General features: G+C 40.3%; 1 protein-coding gene across 1 annotated transcript in view; it reads right to left on the bottom strand.

Annotated features, from left to right (window-relative positions):
• PHYHIPL (phytanoyl-CoA 2-hydroxylase interacting protein like) overlaps nt 1-4,257 on the bottom strand; it is a gene marked incomplete at both ends in the record, with an annotated part of 57,967 nt that extends 53,710 nt beyond the window's left edge. The window contains one exon of the mRNA XM_082486723.1: nt 4,152-4,257. Coding sequence (XP_082342849.1) covers nt 4,152-4,251 — 100 coding nt within the window. The remainder of the gene's footprint in view (nt 1-4,151) is intronic.
• Nucleotides 4,258-22,037: the final 17,780 nt, after the last annotated feature.

Genomic DNA, 22,037 nt, shown 5'->3' with positions numbered 1-22,037 from the left:
TCTGGTTTGACAGGCTCCTGCGTACCTTTTTTCATCTTTTATTTTCTGACAGAAATCTGTAAATATGTGAGGCAGAAAAAACCCCACCAGTGTTTGAACATTAATTGGATGAGAATGGCAATTTGTGGATTTGAGGAATAGCAAAGGTGCCACTAGAGTGTGTAAGTGGGCAGCTGGCACAGTAGCTTTTGCCAACATTTGCGTCAATGGGGGAGTACAGCAATATGGTAGCTGTTAACATTGTACTCAATAAATATCTCATCATATGTGAAGATATGACTAGCCTTTTGGAGGAAGAAGCTGAGTATTCTCTGCATCTGCAGCAGGATTTCATGTGTAATCCCAGCAAATGTCAGCAGGCCTTCGTGGGTGCTTAAATACTGTACACATAAAATTGCTTTCCTGAAATCTAGTGTATAGGTAAACAGTGAAATAACAGTGAAATAATTCACACATTGAATTATCCAGAGAAAAACAGCGTAATGCTCAACACAGCACTTTTTCTCAGCTGGCTCAAGCCTTAAGGAAAAACACATAGGCCTGCTGTTGTCAAGAACACGTGACAATTTTTTTTACTATGAGACTTGGTTTCTGTGTGCTATATAGACTAGAATAGACTATTTCAGTTGGGAAGGAGCTACAGTGATCATCTGGTCCAACTGCCTGACCAATGCAGGGCTGACCAAAAGTTAAAGCATGTTAGTAAGGGTATTTTCCAAATCTAATGCTGATGGGTTTGGGGCATCAACTGCCTCTCTAGGAAGCCTGTTCCAGTGTCTGACCACCCTCTCAGTAAAGAAATGCTGCCTAGTGTCCAGTCTAAACCTTCTCTGGCACAGCTTGGAACCATATGTGCATCCATAAAAAGGGCGCACTTAAGTTATTTACAACATTTTGTTGTTGTTGCTGTTAGAAATAGGAAGGATGTTAAAATTATTGTTTTAGGGCTAAGGAAATTGTTTCTGTTTCACATGAATTTGATACATTTCACAACTTAAATGTTAAACAACAAGGCAATATTGCAGATAAAAATAGCACCAAACCTCAGTAGGGTATGTTTCTACAACTATTTCTTGCCATGAGGTTTCCTCCTGCGGATCTCTTACAACCCTTACACAAAGATTCCCTACATTCTTCTATTAGAAAAAAAATTTATCTGGTGTTAGGTTTCTGTCTTCTAGTCACGTTCTGTTTTCATTTTGCTGTGACATTTCTCTGTGAGGAGTGTGCCTACACCTCCTTCTCCACCTTCTTCAAAGGGCCTTCTTTCTGTGCCTTGGTCCACCACTGCTACTCTTCTGAGTGTCATCCCTACACAGCTATTAATTTTGAATAATTCCCAGAGCCAAATGCTCTATACTTTATGCAATATACGTTCCCTTAGAAGAAAGTTCTCTACAATAGAAATTTATCACGACATCAGCAATTGAAACATCACCATTTTGAAGAGTCAAAACCACTGAGATTTTCAAGAAATTTTGTGTGTTATACTTCAAAAAGGTCGATTTGCAGACACAAATAGCAACAAACAGAACCGGAGCAAACTCAAAATATATACAGTAACACTTCGCTTGATTGTTTCATTCATTTCATTGAAAATAAACACACTAAATTTGGTAAGGTGATATAAGCTGTTATTTATTTTCAGGACCTATGAAAATACCCTAAGTTAATCAATTCCTCATTTTGATTTCTTTCTACGTTGTCCACTAGTTTCTTGCTGCTAACATGTACATGAACCCCAGAGTAAGCATGCTTTTTAACACCGAGAAATTCTAAAACAAATGTAACAAAATGTCCTGTCAAGCCACTAAGAAAATGAGATGGCTACTCAGGTAGAGAAAATTCTCCATTCAGTAGTAATGGCGCTTACCCACTCTCCAAACCAGCTTCCAAAACGAGGATTCTACCCACAGAACATCACCCGTGTTTTTATTTCTACATTCACAAAATCATACGCTGTCTTTTATGAAAGAATTTTGGAATGTGAGGCGATGGAAGAAGAAATGACAGTACAAAATGACACTGCTATTTCAAACTAAAATGACTTATTAAAGTGCTTTGGCTACTACGATGGACAAAAACACTCCTATATGCACAGGAAATTGAGTTTTATAGTTTCACATAAGAAGGGCTATTTGCACTTTCTTACTGAAAAGTTAATGACTTGCACATTCCCTAATAAAATACTTTCAATCAGCCTCATTAATGTAGCTATTTACATTCATAGTTATTGTCATAAGCATAAAAAAAGAAAGATACTTTCTCCACCCTATCCCTTAAGCCTAAAAGCTTAAAATTTATATCTGTAGAGAAATATAAAACTGCAACATTCTCTCACACCAAAAACCCAAACCACAAAACTGCACTGTCTGAACGAAAATGAAGGTCCTGAAACATTGTTCTGGAAAGTGAGATATCAGCAGACTGATTTTAGCAGCAGGCAGCCAAGACAGACCACGGCAGGGACGGGTATAATTTTTTACTGCCAGCGTGGAGTCGGCCTACTGCCCTAGAGGAGTGACTAGCTCATGGGGACAGGCCAGCCCCACGCAGGACAGAGGAGTGGAGAGCCCGACCACTCGGCAAAGTCACCGCTTTTCTTCCAGCTGGAGGCCAACACTGTATTTTAAGTTGCCTCATTTGTATTTACCAAAGAGGTAAAAGAAGAGCCTCATGCAGCCATCACCAGTCTGGCTAGACAGCAAAGAAGTTGAGGGATGGATCTACTACTTGTTCTCTCCCAGGGTGTTTCCAGTGTCCCAGGACACCGGAGAGCCCCATCAGCCTGAATGCATACTCACCCGTTACTTAGAGATGGCTGACACGCATCACTGTATCTGCTGTTCCCAGCTCCGATTTCTCTTTTTGAGCAGATACTACCTAGTGAGTTAAGTCTGGCTTGTAGCCACTCCATGGACAGAGATGCTACCCTTTATATGGTGGTGGATGTTTTGTGCATTTGATAATGACAGGATAAGGCTTAAACCATCACTGTACTGGCCAGTTGTCTACAGCTTGCCTTCCAAGTACCAAACAAGTCTTAGGACATATGTCAATAGGGAAATACTGTCAAATAACATTTTGTATAGAAAGTACTCTACCATGACATTTACAGTGTTAAGTTGGACACTTTTCTTAATCAAACAGTAAACAGTCTTGTATCAAAATAAGGACAGCTGGAACTTAATACCCTAAATAACTAGCTTTCCAATGAGAATTTAAATGAAAAAAAAAAATCAGTAAATCCAAGCAGGCTGACCCATGTGAGATTCATGAAAATGGAAGGTTTTATGCATGAATTTGACACAGAGTGTGGAAAGTGTTGAGAAATTTATAAAGCCAAGTACTATTGACTCTTCGTTTTGCAGTGAACCACTACTCTGGTGGGTTTTGCAATCCTAAGGGGACTTGAAGCAAGAACACTTCAGCTGCACAGTAAAAGCACCTATTTCTCAAACTAGATGCCAAAATAAATAGGCTGACATCCCACGCAATAGAATAGATCATTCTGCAAACATATAAATAAATAAAACTCCACTCAGAAAACAAGCGACAAACAAACAAGAAAACCTTTATCCTTGAGCATCTGGGATCCAAAGGCATTCAAATCCAAGAGAACAAATCATATTTGAGCTTTGTCACATGCTAACGAGCAGTTCTGACCATCCCTTCAGAAGAGGGCACCATCTGTTACATCTTCTTCCCAAATCACATACATGTAACTCCCCTCCTCCAAAAATAAATAAATAAATGTATTCGTTTCATGGAAGCAGGCATAACCTTTTGAACAGATGGGAAACCTGATGGACTGAGATGCAGTGAATCCCTTACTTGCTGATTTCAGGAAGGGAAGCTTTTGGTTTTGAAAGTTGTTTTTAGACAATTTTCCAACTTTGTGGCTTAGGAGAAGATCAACAGTGTAGAAGAATACAATTTTATGTTGTTAAACTCTGGAGGCACGTGGGAACCGGAAAAATACTTAATGCCAGCAGAGTAAAAATTTAAAGAAAAAATGCCCATCAGATTTGCCTGTATAACATGGGTATTCCCACTCAAATCCCTCAGTCATTGCATACTCAGGATTGCATCAAACCATTAATTCTACAATAAAGTCTCCTCCTGCTCCCCACAGCATCACTATTCCCTACTTTCTGCATATCTGAACATCTCATTGAATCTCATTTTCCCTGCAGGCAGTGGGTCATGTTCTTCCAAGCCCCTCCATCCTGGTTTCTCTGCTCTCTTCATCACCTTTCTCTCCTAGTTCCTCGGCTATTTTCTTGTTCCCTTTCCTCCCTCTTTCCAGCCTCCATCTGCCCCAGGACCTCCGTACCTTGTGCGCAGGGTGACCGGCTGGGATCCTTGCTTGAGGAGACGCCCTCTCTCACACTGGAGATGGCAAATTCTCTGTGGGCCATTCCCCTGGCAGAGGGCTCCGCACTGCCCTCCTGGTGCTCCTCCCCCAGCTCCCGCCAGTCCCCTCATTCAAGCACAGAAAAGGGAGATTTTGTTGAAGGTTGTGTTGAGGCCTCATGCGGGGAACAGTCCTGCCCACTTTGGCCACTGGCCAAACACCAAAGACACCTGAGGTGAAGCGTCAGTACGGGACCTGGGATGCTACTAGTCCCGTCCCAAAGTCAGGGGGATGTGAGCTTTGAGCTCTGAAGGCTTCCTGCCTCCCAAAATCCCTTTGCAGTTAGCGCTCCTGGGGACCTCCCTCTCAGTGCATTTACTCTCCCGGTACCAGAACTGGGGAGGGTGAGCAGGGGAGAGGAGGAGGTGTCTGCACAGCCAGGCTTCCCCTGTCGCCACTGTCATCGTATTCGCATTGCAGGGAGATGATCTGGCTGCCTTTGTGGGGCCCTTTGGCAGGAGCCCAGCAGCCTTTCTGTGCCACTGCTCACATTGTACTGCAGGAGTATAAACACGGGCTTGTCCACAGCGCTCTCGACAGCTCTGGAGGAAATCCATGATCGCCCAGTGTCAAATAGGCCAGAGAAGCTGGGCTACTTTCTGTACACCAGCTACTGTCTGTATCCTAATTCCCTATCTCTTGTAGGAATATGGAAGTTTGCCGGTATAAGAGAAATAAGACAAGGGAGTATGATGGGACTGCGACAAATATTCTCACTCAGAGTTTGATGCTACAAAATAGTCTTTAACGCTTCACTGTTTCTAAATACACAGACTGGACAGTGTTTAACATTTCTCAGGACCATGCCAAAGTGCCACAGAGATAAACAAATGACGAAGAAAATACATAATGTTTGAGAAGAAAAGAGATTTACTAGTGTGAGGAGGAAAATATTTTAAAACCAATCCTCTCTCTACTCTACAAATATTCGAAAGCATAAAAGATGTTATCAACACTCTACTCCTTCCTGTCTAATCTCTCTTTGACAGGGAGGATAATCCTGGAAAGCACAAAGACAAGATCTTTCATCTACCTAGAAGTCTTAATACCCTACTGCTGGGCAATACATTTGAGCTACCAGAGCACTACACTGGCTTTGCAGGGATTTGACTGACCGCACAAACTTCAAGGCCTGAGAACACAAGAAATAGATCAAAAAAAAAAAAAAATCAGCAAGCTTTGAGTTCTCTAGACTGGGAAAAATTGCCCCGTACTTTCTCAATTTAATGCATGGACTTGAAACCCTCTGGGCCTTCCTTGTTGTGCATTCTGCTTCCTACAGCTCTAACACAGGTACTGGTTTAGTCTTCTGCAAATACTGGATGTCAAACTTCCCTCGTGCCCCACCTCATACAGACCAAGAGCTAACATTGCTCCTACAGTATACTCTGGGGAAATTCCAGTAGCTTTAACAGAAGGTGGTGTATGTGTTATAGCCCCAAATTATGGTTTTTTTTTTTCATTTCCTCTGCTATCACCTGGGCAGAGTTGCTTCGCTCACAAGGAAAGCCCTTCCTGAATGTAGAACCTGAAATCTAGGAAAGCATATGTGTGCAAGCAGGACCTCCCTCCATCTGCTCTCCTTTGCCTGTCTCACAGCGGAGCAGAGCGGTGAAGCACACATGCTAACATACTGTAAAATAGTGCTTTAGTTGTCTGTAAAACAGAACATGGCGTTTCATGAATAACCCCTTTTCTGCAATGACAAAAGGCAGGATTCTCCTGCCAGCCTCCCCATTGCTGCAGTGATCAAACTCTTTGGAAACTGATGTAAATTGTTTTTATTCCACTGTCTTCAATGAAGCTAGACAAATTTATACCCACGAAGAAGCTAATCCTTACATATTACTTCAGTAGTGTACTACTGTAAAAAGGAGCGTAGCCACAAAATTGCAATGAAAATATGGACATGGAAAGAAAAAGGATCTTTCTCGTTCCTAAAAGCTGTTACCCCATCAGATTTCTACAAGACCATGAAAGCGCAGGCTACAGACTTTATTCTCTCTACCTCTCCTTTGAAGTTACATTGTTTTAAACAAATACAACCTTTATAAATTTTTTTCATATCCCAAAATGGTTAATATTTCCTGTTCTGCATTTAATTTTTAATATGGAATTAAATATGTACTTGGATCAAAAAATCAATTTCCTTTTGAATTATCCAAATGTTAAAACCGCACTTCTGCGACAGAGATGGCGCTCTGAAGAACAGAGCCATCTACAGAAATCGTTTTGATAATGGCGTCCTTCTTTCAAATCCAAACATTTCCTTGATGTAGAATACAAATTGAGCTCTAGTGTATAAGTCAGCTTGAATTTCAAAGTTGGCCTTTATACTTTGCCGTTAATTAATTCTGTCCAAGAAATTCAAACAAAGATACAAACAAAAAAGTTCTCTAAATACGTTACATAAGGCATTCAGAATATTCCAATTCATTCCCCTCCAGGAACACAGCAGAGTCAAAGAATAGTGTACACAGCATGTTTAGACTGTACAAAAAGCACTAGAAACTGTAAGAATAGTTTAAAACCCATTTATTTAAAGCTCTCCATTATAAGAGCTATTGTAGAGTATTTGCTAATCAATCCACACTTCTGAGTTCTAAACAATTGCAGGCTTAATGAAGTGTACTTTTCTTCGCTTTCAGACACAGGAACAAAGAGTTTCCTATTAAAAGGGAGGAAATGAAAGCAGAAGGCAGAAGACCTCTTCCAAAAATTACTGGAGCTTCTGAGCAATTTAAATATTGAATAGAAAGTCAGAAATTCTTATTTGGGATCTCTTTTTTAGGAGGAAAAAGATCTGAGAAAGAGACTCTGTACCAATACACTCCATGTACAGCTTTAAGTCAGGTAGGATGAGTATTCTCTCTGATATGATGAGGAAAGTCTCCCAAAATCTGGCAGGTAAAACTCATACAACTTGCTCCAAATTTTTTTATATCTCATTTTGTTGCAACTATCACAACATAATTAAGGCAGAAATTGAGAAGTAGTGTCAGTGGTCAGTCAGTATAGAGAGATCTTTCAAGTTGAGTAATCGAAAATGGTTTTTGCTGGGGAGTAAGAAAGACAGCATGGAGTAAGAACACAGCAGATATGTCTATTCAGTCTGAAAGTAAATTAAGAGTTTTCTTCTTCTCAAGATTTGCTTAGTCCAGCTTGTGTAAAAACACAAGGGCCCTAACATCTTTGGCATAAAACTTACTAGTATTCACTCACCTGAAAAAAAAGATCTGGTAGACAGGGGAAAATGCAGTCACAAATGCTATGTCAGACCAAAAATCAAAGTGAAAAGTAGACTTTGTTGTGTTCTCCACTACCGCACAATGCACAGATGCCATCTCCCTCCCTGTCCCTCCTGTGACAATGTGACAATCTTTTTATAAGAGGCCACAGAACAAAGTTGATAGCACACGGTGCTGCTACAAGCACCATTAACTTCTGCGAGATTTCCCAAGCCCATTATCTCCTACTCTTAACTCTTTATTCTTTGGAGCCCAACTAATTTCTGGCAGCTCCTTATTTGTGCTAGGATCTTATATGATTGCTGGTTTTGTGTAGCCCATCTGATTATTTTCTTGTAATTTTATTTACTGTGCAGTAAGACCTAGGAAAGTCCTACACCAAACTGTATTGTTTATATGACTTAATTTCTAACATTTAATTGCAAACGTGCTGCATGAGAAAGGAGATATTTGACATTCTCTTCGCTATTTATTTAGAGCTAGACCTACAATAATGGACAATCTTAATAAGGTTTTAGGTTAGAATAACTTTTAGCATTTCCTGGGACTGTTTCAGAAGATACAATTCCTATTAGGGGAATAGAGATTAACTCCAGTGCCTATAAGGGCACAGAGGAGCATATATCTTTCTATTTTTCTTTATCGTGTTTATGATAAATAAGGCTTACAAATCACTATAATTCCATCATAGAAATTTTGAGGTTTTTTGGGTTTGTTTTTAACATACGCTCATTGATGCCCTTTAGGCACTGAACAACCTGCACTGAAAGGCATAGAAAAAAATTAATTTACATATTGTAGGAATAAGCTACTGGGAACAATCTAAACCCAAACCAAGAAAAGATCAATGATTTCCCTCTTTCGTCCCTGTAATGAATTCCAAATGCCCCGATTCAGCCTTCCACCTGAAAACTGAAGTCCAAAGGAAGCTGATACTTGCATCGTCATAGCTTATCTATCGGAATAACTTGAGGTGTCTCATTCCAGAATTTGGATTCTCTCCGAGTCACATGGCTTGGAAATGAATCTGACACAATATAAACCCTTTCGTTATGTAATTGCAAAACTTAATCTCATCTTTCATTTAAATACAGAAACTGCTACTTCTGCCTCTCATGCTCAGTCTAAATATCGCTCTCGCTATATCTTTGCACCGAGTTAATATGCCTATACTTTGCACTTGATAAAGACAAGAAATTGTTGCTTGACTTACTGTCTGGAAATTTGGTACGGTGTCTCTATGGTCTGGAAAAAGATAAATGGCCTCAGGAAATATAACCAATAACCATAAGGATTTTGTGAAGGATAAACAAAACCACCTGTGAGTAGCAATGAAATGTTGATTTTGATGGGACATGATCAAGTAGGAGTTATAGCCCAAGTTAGAAGCAAGCTAAAAAGTGTTCGTGAAACCATAGTAGCTTTTGATATTAACATGGGCTTCAGAGGAAAGAGGAAATTCCAGTTTTCTTAAGGAAACAAAGTCCATCTGATCCCAGCTAGCTTTGCAATGCATAGCCAGATATTCAGGCATGAAAAACAGGCTGTACCATTTGTCCACGAAAAGCAGTATCATGCAAGGAAAATCTGTACTTTTATTGTGATTACAATTTATAGACTACATAGTCTGGTATAGCGACAGATGAATACTTCGGCAGCATAGTGTGGGATGATTGCAGACTATGCTAAAGGCTCTGTAAGGAAGGTTTCCATGACAGCTTTTTGTGTATCATTGGTGTTTTGGAAATAACATTCAGTTTTGATCTCTGACTTCTACAGATTTTGCTGTTCCCATGAAAGATTATATTTGAGCAGAAAAAAGCCAGGGTTAGCATGCATATTTTGCATACAGCCAGGAATGCCTGGAAGTGATATTCCTGTGATAAACTGTAGAACTATGTGATAAACCACAAAGCTATTTGATAAATGCACCTATTAAACAGCTTTAATTACCTTTTCTACTCTCTGGCCAGTAACCATTCTGTCTTGGGACTTATTCTGAAGTTTTATGCTGTTGAACGGGTTCAGAGAGCTGGCATTTCCAGTCTGCTGTCTACATTAAAATATAGACCTTTTCTTGAAAACTAACTCTGTCTCAAAGCCCAAGAGAAGTTAGTTTCAATCCTGGGCCAAAAGAAAAACCAAAACCCAAACCAACTTTTCTATACATTAAAATATGATGGCTTTTAAAGCACAGCATCTTGCTCCACAGCACTGAATGAGATGGGAGAGTTGGGACAGGAAGGGCCTTAAAAATACTTCACATTCAGATAGCCATAAAAGTTGTTCCAAGTAATTTTTTAATCTGTTTTGCAGGAGTCTTATTCTTCCACATTTGGGCAGGGATTTTCCAAGGGGTCTGAAAGAGTTAGCTGCCCAGTTCCTATTGAATTTCAGTAGCATTCCACCTCAACTACTCTGACGTGCTGCTCTGAAGGCTATTAGACATGAAACATAGCTTCTATACATGAGTTTAAACTAACACTCATTTTTCAAGAACAAGGCCAAAATACAGATCTTATTTGCAGCAGAGGGAGAGGTCTTGTGTAACTTGCTGCTGGTTTGGAGCTGGGGACTTCTCTAAATCCACCTATGACTCTGATAAAGCAAACTACGCTATCACATTATGCCTATCTGTCTGTAAGCATGTATGTAAAATTTACATACAATAAAATATCTAACTAGTTGCAACCTCCGTAAGGAGATTTCCTCTTAATCCATTTGAATTTCAAAGCATAGCTAAAATTGCAGGAGGATTTTAATTGTATGCAAGATTTCAGCTTGAATAAGTGATCCATATGGATTCTTAATCTTTTGTGGGCAGCCAGTACTTTTTAATCAGTGTAAAAAAGAATTCAATAATAAACACAAAGAATGGGCAACATTAAAAACACATGGATTTTCTAGTATGTTTGGTGGTATGGCACACAAAATTCCCTCTAACAAGGGAAAGAAAATGTACTGTTTCCAAAGTGCAACTTTTATTAATTGATTTGCCCACATTTCTTAGAGGATTATGAGAAAAATTTGAAGGTGTGGTGAATGAACAGTATGGCATTCCTCTGCTACTCTCAGGGACAGAGAAGAGACCTACCCACACACTCCATTCCTAAAGTAAATACCAAAGTGTTTTTCTGTATAAATGTCAGTCAGAAGCATTAGCCACTGGTGTCCCACTTTTCACGAATACTCCTTCATTTCAAGCTCCAAATAACCCAATAAATTATACCAATGTATGTTTCCAGCCTTACAAATGCTTATCAGTAGTCCTGCACCATGGCAAGAAAGCAGTTTTGCTGGAGCACGGCATGAAAATGAGTCTTTTGCTCCTGTTTTGAAGAGTGTACAGATTTAACATGTGAAAAGCTAGTGTGTAAACGATGACCCGATATCCTTTGATAACACCTAACATGAAATTAGAGCTTTCACTGGAATCAACAAGAGCAAGATGTGCTGGTGGCACCACAGATAACCCAAAGCAGCACTTACTTTGCGCTGAGCTGTGGTACTGTCTAATGATTAATACAGTAAGAATTTATCTGACAGAGCAGGGCTAAGAGAGAGTCTAAAGCCCTTGGCACAGCCCTAGCAGTGAGGGTACTACATGTGATAGTAATTTGTCTGTCTCTCTAAATTTACAGCAAGAGAAGGGGTGAGATAAAGTCCTGAGGAAAACCACACAGGTGAAGTAGGGAGAGGCTAAGTTTATTGTAGCAACTTACTTTATCCAATGCTAGAGGAAAGCAACTATCTTCTTCAGGGTCAGGTAATATGCTCAAGAGAAACGCTTGCTGCTGGTAGCTTTTTGTCTTCCAAAGTAAAAGGGGGGGGGGGGGTGTTGGGGGTCTGAACTCATAGCCAGATCTGCTTTGCTATTCATCTGATTTCTACCCACAACTCTCATCTTAGACTTGTTCCATGTTCTTTGCATAAGGTCTTAAAAGAAATTTTGAGAAGTTTGGTCTGGGGGAAGAGGCACGGTCTTCCATTTTTGAGGAACGCTGGTAATCACAAGAACAGGCCATGGTGAAATAGTTGATGGGGTGCCCCTGGAAGCTATGTTATGGTCCTGCATGTAGTGCTGTATCTTGCTACTTCAGCATACTTATAAAGTGCAGAGCAGCACTCACTTCTATACCTAAGGTTTGTTACTTTAGAGGAAAGAGTAAATGAAGAGGGTGAAAAATGCTGCTCCACCACTGTCTTCCCCCTTTTTCTCACCAAGCTTTTGTTTATTCTTTGAAAGAGGTCCCTATCCTTGTCTCAAATATAAGGTAACCATTTTGACACGAAACTACATGTAAGCATTTGCAGACTCTTTGGGATAGAGCAAACTGCAGCATTTTGCTATTAAACAGTCACTCTGAGTCCACAGAGAGGGTTTGCGCTTTGCCCTGCTCCAGAGACCCTTCTCGCACAGGGAGTGTGTTATGCGCCCTATAAGTCTGACAGCTGGCTTCTCTCTGTTCCACAGTCATCTTTGTAACATCACTTTGTAACGCACCACTTTGCACAAGCCTTGGGAAGGCAATCCATTAGAAACCTACAGTCAAGGGCAAAATAACACCATGCCATTAGCAAGTTTTGATGATAAAGTGTTCCCAAACCAGACAATCTGGATATATACTGTGTTCAAGCCAAAGTCACAAACAAAAATTAAGTATAAATTAACAAGCTTCAAAGCAAGCCAAACAGGATTTTGGACCTTCTGCCTTTCTGGATTATCCTAGCACTTGACATGCTTTTGAGCTGGAGCAAGCTGCCTTACCTACTCCGGCTCTCCAGCACAGGGAAGGCTGAAGGATACAGATTAAGCTAGCATCCACAGGCACAAAAGGTAGCACATTTCAGCAAATTAGAGCACGTAAGTGTGCAAAGCACTTAGATGCCTTATTTTAAAAATTAAGTGTCACAGGAAGGTGAAGATAGATGTTGTCTTGGAAAGAGTTTTACTTCTCTTCAGATGTGTTGGCACCATAGGCCCTGTTATTATGTACTTAGCGAGTTTCCCTAAAATCAGACCTTAAATAAACTGCAAAGTATGCCAGTATTTCTTCCACTCAGAGATGGGTTTCTCTTCTATGTTTTTTTTCCTCTTTTTCTTACGAATGAAAAGTGCAATGAACATTTGAGCTGTAGAAAATACACTGTAATCCCCCCAGCTTTCAAACAGACACCATTTTATAGAAGCTGGTAAAGACCTATGGCTCTCTACTTGTTTTGGTCTCTCTGTCTGACTGCAACAGGAGCTAGCTATGTAATATCCAATGCCTACAATTCACTTGTCAGCAGCTATTCTGCTTCTTTTTCCAAAGAGAATACCATACAACTCTAATCAGAGTTGATGTAGATCAATACGAGCCTTTACTTTCATTATATTTAAAGGGACACATGATTTATTGATTTGTATATCAAAATTTAGGACACATTTTCTGTTTTGTCTGCAGTCAATCTGCTATAACGCACTGTGGATCTCTAGGTCCAAACATCATTCAGTACAAACCCAAAGTAATTCCAGGAATATGATTAAGCAACTATATTGGCATAGGACACATTTATCTTGCCTCCGAGTCTGTAGTATGTAGATATCTCTACTTGAACACAATGAAATAAATTAGTGCCCTGCAAAAATAATTAAATGTGAATGTCCTTGCTTTCAAGGGTTGTATAACATAGTTGCTGACTGGACTTAAACATGATGTGCTATTTCTAGATATTTAAATATAAATTAAAAGCTAATTTATCTTGTGTTGTTGATAATTAGTTAAAACCAACAAAGAGCTGGTTAAAAAACAAAGGCCTCATACTGTGCTGCCATACATCTTTTGCTTAATAGGCCTTTTTCTTGTTTGTTTTTTTTTTTTTTTCCTTTTTTAAACAAAGTTGTCTGATTATACATCTGACATGAGCTGATCACTAGATTGAGGAATTAGGTAGGAGTCACCTCACTGGCCATGTACAGACATGTATACATTAAAGATTTAGTCTAACAACTACCTAGACTCCCTCTACAGTCAATGCAGTAGGACAGGCACCTCACTCCACTCTGTCCTCATCTTGGGATCCTCTCCAATGATCAGCTCCACCTAGATGGCTGACCCTGGCTACGTACCTGAAATTTATACAGCCAAGTACAGAAGATATAGATCCCAGTTGCAGTGAAAGCCGTTGACTTTATTTAAAATCAACTCTGCTTAATTTCACAGGTTTGACCCAGCCCCAATACCTCACGATGCATTACAGCTAATTTCCATGAGATTAGTGCATTCTTACAGTCAGGCAAATGCAAAAGGAACTTGCTGAATCATGCCCTCAGTCAAAAAGATAGACTTATATTCACTTGTTAAAGCTTGTATAAATCATATGTGATTCTTAACAGGATTAATTAACACAGCGTTAAGGATAAAGAACAAACCTACAGCTGTAGTGCCTTTAACCTATGAGAGGGACTTTTAACACCTTTGACCTTTCCCACTCCCAGTTGCAGTCCTACTTTCCTACTCCCAAGTGCAGAAATATCATTCAGATTTATTTCCACTTAGAAACAAGAAACATGAAAAATAATACTAACGAATGACAGAATGATTGTTCACTATGGAGGTGTCATCACCTGCTAATAATTTGTTGTTTTTTTTTTCCCAGGCATAAAGCATATCCATTTTATGAGTCCTGCATATTAGCAATGCTGGAGTTGGGGACAGAGAACACCAGTTATAGTTTTGCTACGTGAATAAAAACATGATCCTATGTGAATGACTCACTGCTGTTGTGTAAGCTGGTAAGCATCTTTGCGTGAAAGATGAAGGCATTTTAGATGAGCCCACTTGAATCAGTGCTGTCCTCTCAAGTTTAAGGACATTGTTCTGAAGAAGACAGACTTGAAATGCAACAAGATTTGAGCTAATGTGTTACTGGAAAAGAAATCCAAAGATCAGCTAAGAAGTATTCTTTACTGCAATAAAGTTCAGCTTGGCTGTGGAAAGGCCTCTGGTTAGGATTTATTTTGAACTTTGACTCCAGTTACGCAGCATTCCTAAGGGCAGGTGTGCTCATTCTAAACTCATTTTAGGGAGGTGGTAGGTCAGAAACATACACCAAAGGGCAGTTAGTTTCATCGCAATATTTTTAAGAAGTTGTTTCAACAGTAACAGATCAATCAATTTATTCGATTATTGTTTGCAGGCTTAAAGAGAAACCTTTTCTTTTTCCTGCCTCAATTTTTCACTGAGCTCAACTTGTCAGGCCTAAAGTGTGCTCATACGAACCCTCCCTCACCACCTCTGCCTGGCATTGCTGCCAGACTTACTGTTGGCTGCTGGGTGCGCTGCCACTGCTCCTGTCCTCCTCTGCTCAGCCACATCTGCTGCTTGGGCTGCAGGGGGAGGAGAAGAGCTACCCTGGGAGCCCACACATATGCCCTGCCTGCCAGGCCCTTTGCGCTGAGATCCCCCTCTCCTCTCTGTGACTACTGACTGTGCCCCCACATATGACCTGATGCACCTAGAGGAGCTACTTGGCTCACAGGGTAGCACACATGCTTTCCCTTAGGGGAGGTGGTGTGTAGGGAGCCTGAGAAGTGGAGAGGTATAGAGGAGTCCCATTTGTGAGAGCTGGTACATTCCTTTATCACAAGTCTAAAAGTACGTATGGCCTTTATAAACTTAGGGTTATATTTATGGCACTGGTTCCCACTCTCTCACCAATCCTGGAAACCGTATTAGCAAGTATTGCACGTATTTCAGCAATCACAGTCAAACAGGAAAAATCTTGCAAAAATTTATCATCTTACATATGCAGTCATGCCTAAGAGATGACATAAGAAAGATACTACAAACTTGAGAGACAAAACTCGTTTAACAGGCCCTTATTCTTTAGTCATCCAGGACAATGTGTTTCTGTGTTGGCTTTGCTTCCCTGGGCAACTGCGCTGAAGCTGGAACACTTCCTTCACGCAGCCCAAATGCTGGTTTCCATTTTGTAGAGCTACACGATTCGATTTGCTTCGGTGGTTCAAAAGTTCAATGGGGAAGAGCTCCTGTGGAGAGGAGAGCGCAAGCGGCTCGCACTAACAAATGGGTGCTTGCCTTGGAAAACAGCACGTCTGTTCGCCTGCATCCAAACTGCAGGCTGCTATAACATCCCACCGAGAGCGAGCATGGCAGGGGAAGCGACTTTACAGACCTTTGAGTCACTAGGAGTAACACAAACAGGAGCCAGAAAAAACATTTTGCTATTTAAAAGGGAATCGTTATATAGCGCTTGATAAAGTTTATTGTACCAATTTGTGGAATCAGGAGGGAAAACAGTACCCAGTTGTTTGAGGAAGGCATTCAGATGTAAAATCTGACCTCAGCTCTGTGTTGTTGTGACAGGATAGAGACAAAAGGATATACAAAACCCATAGCTAAGAAAGGGGAAAGAAAAGCTGGTAGCTGAAAGAATCCCAGCTGCTGCGTAAGGACAGTCACAGCATGTGAGTCCAAAGGGAATCACCTATGTCCAACTCCACGTCCAGGGCAAAAAAGGCAGTAGTACTTGGGAGGTTTCAATTACAGTGCCTTGCTAAGCTCAAGCAGAAGTATTTTCAGAGCAAACGAATAAAAGTAAAACATACTATTCTTTTTCACAAAAAGAGCAGGTCAAAGCAGTGTTATTCCACGAGCACTATATACCACAAAGAAATACCTTCCTCAAAAATGCAGTGTCCTGCACTGCTCCTACTGGAGTCAGAGACCTCACTAGCACTAAGGGAGAAGAATTAGATCTACACAGTAAGCACAGATAAGAATTTTTCCACACCAGTCTACTACATTTACCAGGACCATTCAGCTACCGATATATACAAGCTTTTCTATCCTACCATATCAACAGCCAACCCCTCTGCCTGGAAATGCTTCTCTGCGGCGGGTCAGGAGTGCTCACAGCACACAGGCACACCACTCCAGCAGGAAAAGAACCTTGCAGGGAGTCCTCCCAGCAAGCACACTGCCAGCTCTGCCCCCAGCACACACACTGGCTTCTCGGAGAGCACCCTAGCAACCTCACCATCTAAAATTTTACTTGCCAGGCTATTTTACATGTAAACCCTCTACGCTTTCTCCTGCACACACCTCACTGCTTGGGGGCAAAAGCGTGCGTGGCAGATGTTAGCCCCACTGCTGTGCAGTTCTGAAGGCACTCAGGAAAGGAGAAGAGGAGAGCAGTGTGAAAACCCACGTCTCCTGGCAGGCAATGGTGTCATTGGTGCTGTCTACCCAGTCAAAAGGACCACCAAAACCCAGCTAACCATAAGACTTCTCTTAAGCACCTCTCCCTGCACATGGTTTCTAGAACTGCAAGGAATGGTACATCCTGGCATCACATTGTGCATAAGCTACCAAAGAAACTGCACAATCTGCTGAGTTTGAGCAGACCCAAAGAAATTATTTAGACCTGAAGTTACTTGTAGGCCACTCCCAGCCTTTTCAGTCCTGTGCTTAAAATGCCTGTTTATGATCTCTTTTTTTTTTTTCTGCCAACTTAATATGAGATAATTTGAATAATGAAACCAGATGCTGGTATAGGATGTTGTGGGGTCAAAACATTTTATACATTGTGGCTGAAAAAGAAAAGAGCAGTTACTAAACTCTGTGGTTATGTAAAGTGCTCTTAGTGTTATTTTTTAAAGGCACACCAGTCCTAGAAATATTCAAGTTGGGTGGTCAGCATTTTTATTTCAAGTCTCAAGCAACTGGTGGAAAACAGGAACAGACAAGCCATGAAAGTGTAAGCCTACCTTTGGCTGCTTTTCTGGCAAGAAATGACTGCTCGGCCTGAAAATGCTGCCATAGTCTACAAGAAGAAAACTGTGGATGAAAATTTATCTCAGAGTACGTGTTATTTTTAATGTACAAGGCCTTTATCACGAGGCAGAACTAAGAAAAAAGTCCAAAACCACTGGCATTGTGGCATTTCCCCACCCCCCCAGACAGTAACAAAACTCCTGCTTGTTGCTATTTGTGGTTTATTATAAGTCTGTGCATCAGGAGCATGTGAATTTTGATTTGTAATGGTTCAAACACAGGACAGGAAACTGAGCCAAAGATAGGCTTTATTTCTGCGCTGAAACTGCCTTTTTTGCTGGCCTGAGATTGTTCGGGAGTGACCCTCAAATCCTGGAATGATACATATGTGTTCTCATGTCAAACACACCACAAACACACTAAGAGGAAAATTATGTCAGAAGCCACCGTTAGACACTTTCCTCACTTTCAACCATTTCTCCCACACAGGATAGCAAAGCCCTTGAGAAATTACCCAGGAAAGAAATGTTGCAGTGTTTAAAGAGAAGCTTAAACAAACACATATCAGAGATGTGTTTAAAGCTGCGGGAACTCAGCCAGAGGTGCTACTTTGCAGCTGGAGACAGGGGACAGCTGCAAGGGCTGTCAGGGCGGCACTTGAAGGTGAAACAGCCCAACATCTCTTTTTGTGCCTTCTCCAAGGCAGACTTATATGCTGGGGGAAATCCCAGAACTGACAGCCCCTAGCCAGCCTAACTTGAAAACTTAGCTCTACCACGATGTATTTTAGTCACTATAGCAATAAAAACCTAAGGAAGATTAAAAGGAGAAGAATCTCCACTCAGCACAACGGTTCAAAAAGCTTTGTAGGTTCAATCAGGTTCAAACCAATGTTTGGGTACTTTGCTGACAAAATTGGTTTTCCTGCTTTCTTGTTTCAAGTATTCGTACTTCTTCAGTTGCACCTCAGTCACCTGTCTGCATAACATATCACCTCCCTCCACGGTTGCAATCCAAGAAGGAGAAAGACCATTCATGGGAAGAACTAAAGAACTCTGCCTCGTCCTCAAAATCTTTCGTCTAAAGACCTGATGGCATGCAAGAGGTGCCTAATGCACACAGGCAGCCATTTTCTGCACTCACAAACACAGCTATAGTTGCTCGGTTTCCAGAGTTCATCTGTGGTCGATTCGTCATAAATACAGCTGAGTTCCTTCCTCTGCCTGCAAAGGGACAGTTCTGTGTCCTCATTGTCACTATTAGGATGTTTTTGAAAAACTCCCCATTATTTAGCACTTTGAAAGCACGCTGTCTCTTCAAGCATAAAATGTTGGCACTGGTATACCCTGTGGGTTTTTATACAGTAAATTGATCAAATTATTTTGTTTAAAACTATTGTTCTAAATACAATCAGAGACTTCTGGCTCTTGGATTGTGTTCATTTTGGCCTCATCACCGCTAAAACTCTGACTTGAAGCCCATATAAATATTTGCCCTTTTAGCATTTATTTTGATTCTAATCATATTCATAGTTTGTTAGATTGCTTTTTTAAAGAAGAAAAGTACTCATAAATCAGACTAAAGAGATCACTTTGCTACACAGTTTTGCCACGAATCTCTGTTCTGCAGAGCAAGATATTATTTCCAGATTTTTCCCACAATCTCTCTAAACATTTACTTTACTGACCTATATTTGATTTAACATATCTTTTCATGCACAAGCTAACTATTTTCCATTAATTTTATTAGCAGGACGATTCTGCGTAATGTTCAAACTCCATAAAGTTGTACACTCATTCTTGTTTATTTAAATACCCCAATCAGTCTTAGCCAGTTCAGTACTGTGCTTCGCAAACAGGCTAACCTCCATCTATCAAAGTGAGCCTTGCAATGAAACACTAACAAGTTTTAGGAGCACACCCCAAGCCTATTCAGAAAAGATCCATTTCAGCCTTTAAGCACATGCATCTCTGACACCGATTTATCCAGGAATAGTGTTTGTATATTCACATCTGGAGGCAGATTTTGGCTGCAAATTTGGGTGAGGTGAATGGCTAGCAAATTAATATATGTCTGGTGTACAAAAATGGAGTTCATGTTTTTCTGAACAAAACCACAATTCACTGTTTGATCAACTTCAACTTGTGGACTGACTCGCCCCATATTCACACGTGTGCTTTGGCAAACACATTTTGTAGTGAACTAACTCAGGACAGGAATGTGGAGCCTTTTAACTCAGTGTTGCTGGTGCGGATGAATAATTTTTTTCAGTGTATTTATGGTGACAGGCATTCTCTTTTCACAGTGTACCTAGCAAAAGTTAGTTAGCATTTACTGTGATGTGAAGGCTACACACTGCAGCGCTGTAATGTTTCAGTGAGATAGTGAAGGCAAGGGAGGGGAAGGCACTGCAAGCATCAGTAGAGAGCTCCCAGCCTGCGGCAAGGTATAGCTCCCCATCTGCATGCACCATGTGTGGTTTATGTAAGATGTAGCACATTGTTTGAGACCACTTATTTTAAAATATTGACACAGGAATTTATCACAATTATCATGAATTATTGCCTGCCTTGCCAGTTTCTGCAGTAGTCAGTGAATGGTTCTGGAACGATAAAAATAGTCTCAGTGCAATGGATAGTTTATTGTGGTCAGGATTGAAACACTGGAAAACCTACAGTATTGCTAATTCAGTGCAGCCGCTCTGCAAAAGCACACAGGACTTTGGTAACCTGGCTTTGGGGTGGAAAATGCAGGGCCTTTTAGAAGACACAAATCCCAAATTTGAAATGTGAGAACTAACATACTACGAATATCTTTTGCCACGTGGCACACGTGCATCAGGAGCTGTCTGAGATTCTCCAATGCATCACTGAAAATCCTCTTCAGTGTCTTTGCTCTGAAAATACTCTTTAAAAAAATCCAATTATAGATTGTCAGAAGACACCCCATTTTTACCAGAGCTTTGAGGAGAGGGAGAAGGAATTTATCAAAAGCATTTTTAAAGAAAGCTTCAGATTTTTTTTTAAACTTTACAACTAACTTTGTTTTTCCAGAAAATAAAACCATTATTCAACCAGTTCAGCTTAGTATACAATAACAGAATGTGCTAGAGTTCATCATCATATCCAAATAGTGAAGTTTCTAGTGTTCTTTACTCAATATACAAGTGTATCTGTTCTAGAAAGATGTAAATAGAGGGCCAGAAGGGAAACAACCAGATCTTTTAGCCAGACCTGCTTATTAACAGTTCCAGAACTGAATCCCGTGACTTATTGTCAGAGTAAAGCACATCATGTTGAAAGGCAGTCAGTAAGGAAATGGATACTTCAGCACAACATATCACTTTCTTTGATATCTTGTTCCAATTGTAAATCACAGTCACTGTTAAACATTCATGTCTTACTATTTGCATTCATCTGGCTGCAGCTTCCAGCTGATGATCCTTCTTATGCCTTTCTTCACCACATTCAAGAGCCCATTAGAACCCATTAAACTATTTATATGTTGTAATCAAGTCGCCCCTCAAGCCTCTTCCTGATAAACTAAACAGATTGAGCTCCTTAAGCCTCTCCATGGAAGGCATTATCTCTAGCCCTCGAATCAGTTTGGGAATTCTTACCGCACTCTGCTGTTTCCTAGCTGCTGCTTTTTTTTGTTTCCCTTCTCCTTTTTTTAAACCATGATCAGATCATCTTCCCCAACACCAATATACAAAAGGTATACAAAACAGTATAATCTAATTTTTCCTATTTATTATGCCTCCTTTAGCCATCTGTGGATTTTTTTTTTCTAGTGTTGAACACATATTGGGAGTTGCACATGGAATAGTGTCCAAGTTGCCTGTCATATTCAGAAATAGGCACAGCACCTGTATCCATACATGTAACTGGCAATCCTTCTTCTAAAGTCATGTATTATTCCAATGAATCAGTTTAGGAAGTGGCTCAGATATCTCTGATACCATCCTGTTATTTAACATTCTACCAGTCACTGCGTTATCCCATTTTTAATGCTTACTCTCAGATTACTGAGAAGCTGCACCTACCATTTAGCCTGTTCGTCATTCACTGAAGTGCACTTTACAGGTTCGATGTTGCAGTGCTAAGTGATAAAAATATACATCTCAGTCAAAAAGTAAATTTACCTCAGAGGCTGAAATCAGGTTTGTCTGACCACATTAATTACACTCTTATTCTTCAGTTCTCTCTGTCAGAATTTTTTTTCCTAAGATTTTTCTTGCCTTTCTCTACAAAACAAGAACTAGTCCATTTTTTTTGAATGTCACTAAGTAAATTCCATGCTCTTGCAGAATGCTTGTGATATTCTTGATCTTTTCTGCTCCTCTTTTGCATTTCAAAACTCTTAATGTATGCTGTTTGATTTTCTCCCACTTTTTACATTCTATATTTCTAATTCTTTACTTCATTTTCTCCTAAAGTAGGATATGCTTTTAGCCAAAACAATATTTTCACATTGCCAAGGAATATCGGACTTTTGGCCTTCTAGAAAAATCTTAGAGATCATTGAGACTTCTTTTACATTTTTCTGTGTGTGTGTACATACACGCATCATATTTGTTCTCGTTTTTCT

The sequence above is a fragment of the Vanellus vanellus genome (assembly GCF_965231255.1).
Source record: "Vanellus vanellus genome assembly, chromosome: 7".
NCBI lineage: Eukaryota > Metazoa > Chordata > Aves > Charadriiformes > Charadriidae > Vanellus > Vanellus vanellus.
This window is presented reverse-complemented; position numbering and strand designations above follow the sequence as displayed.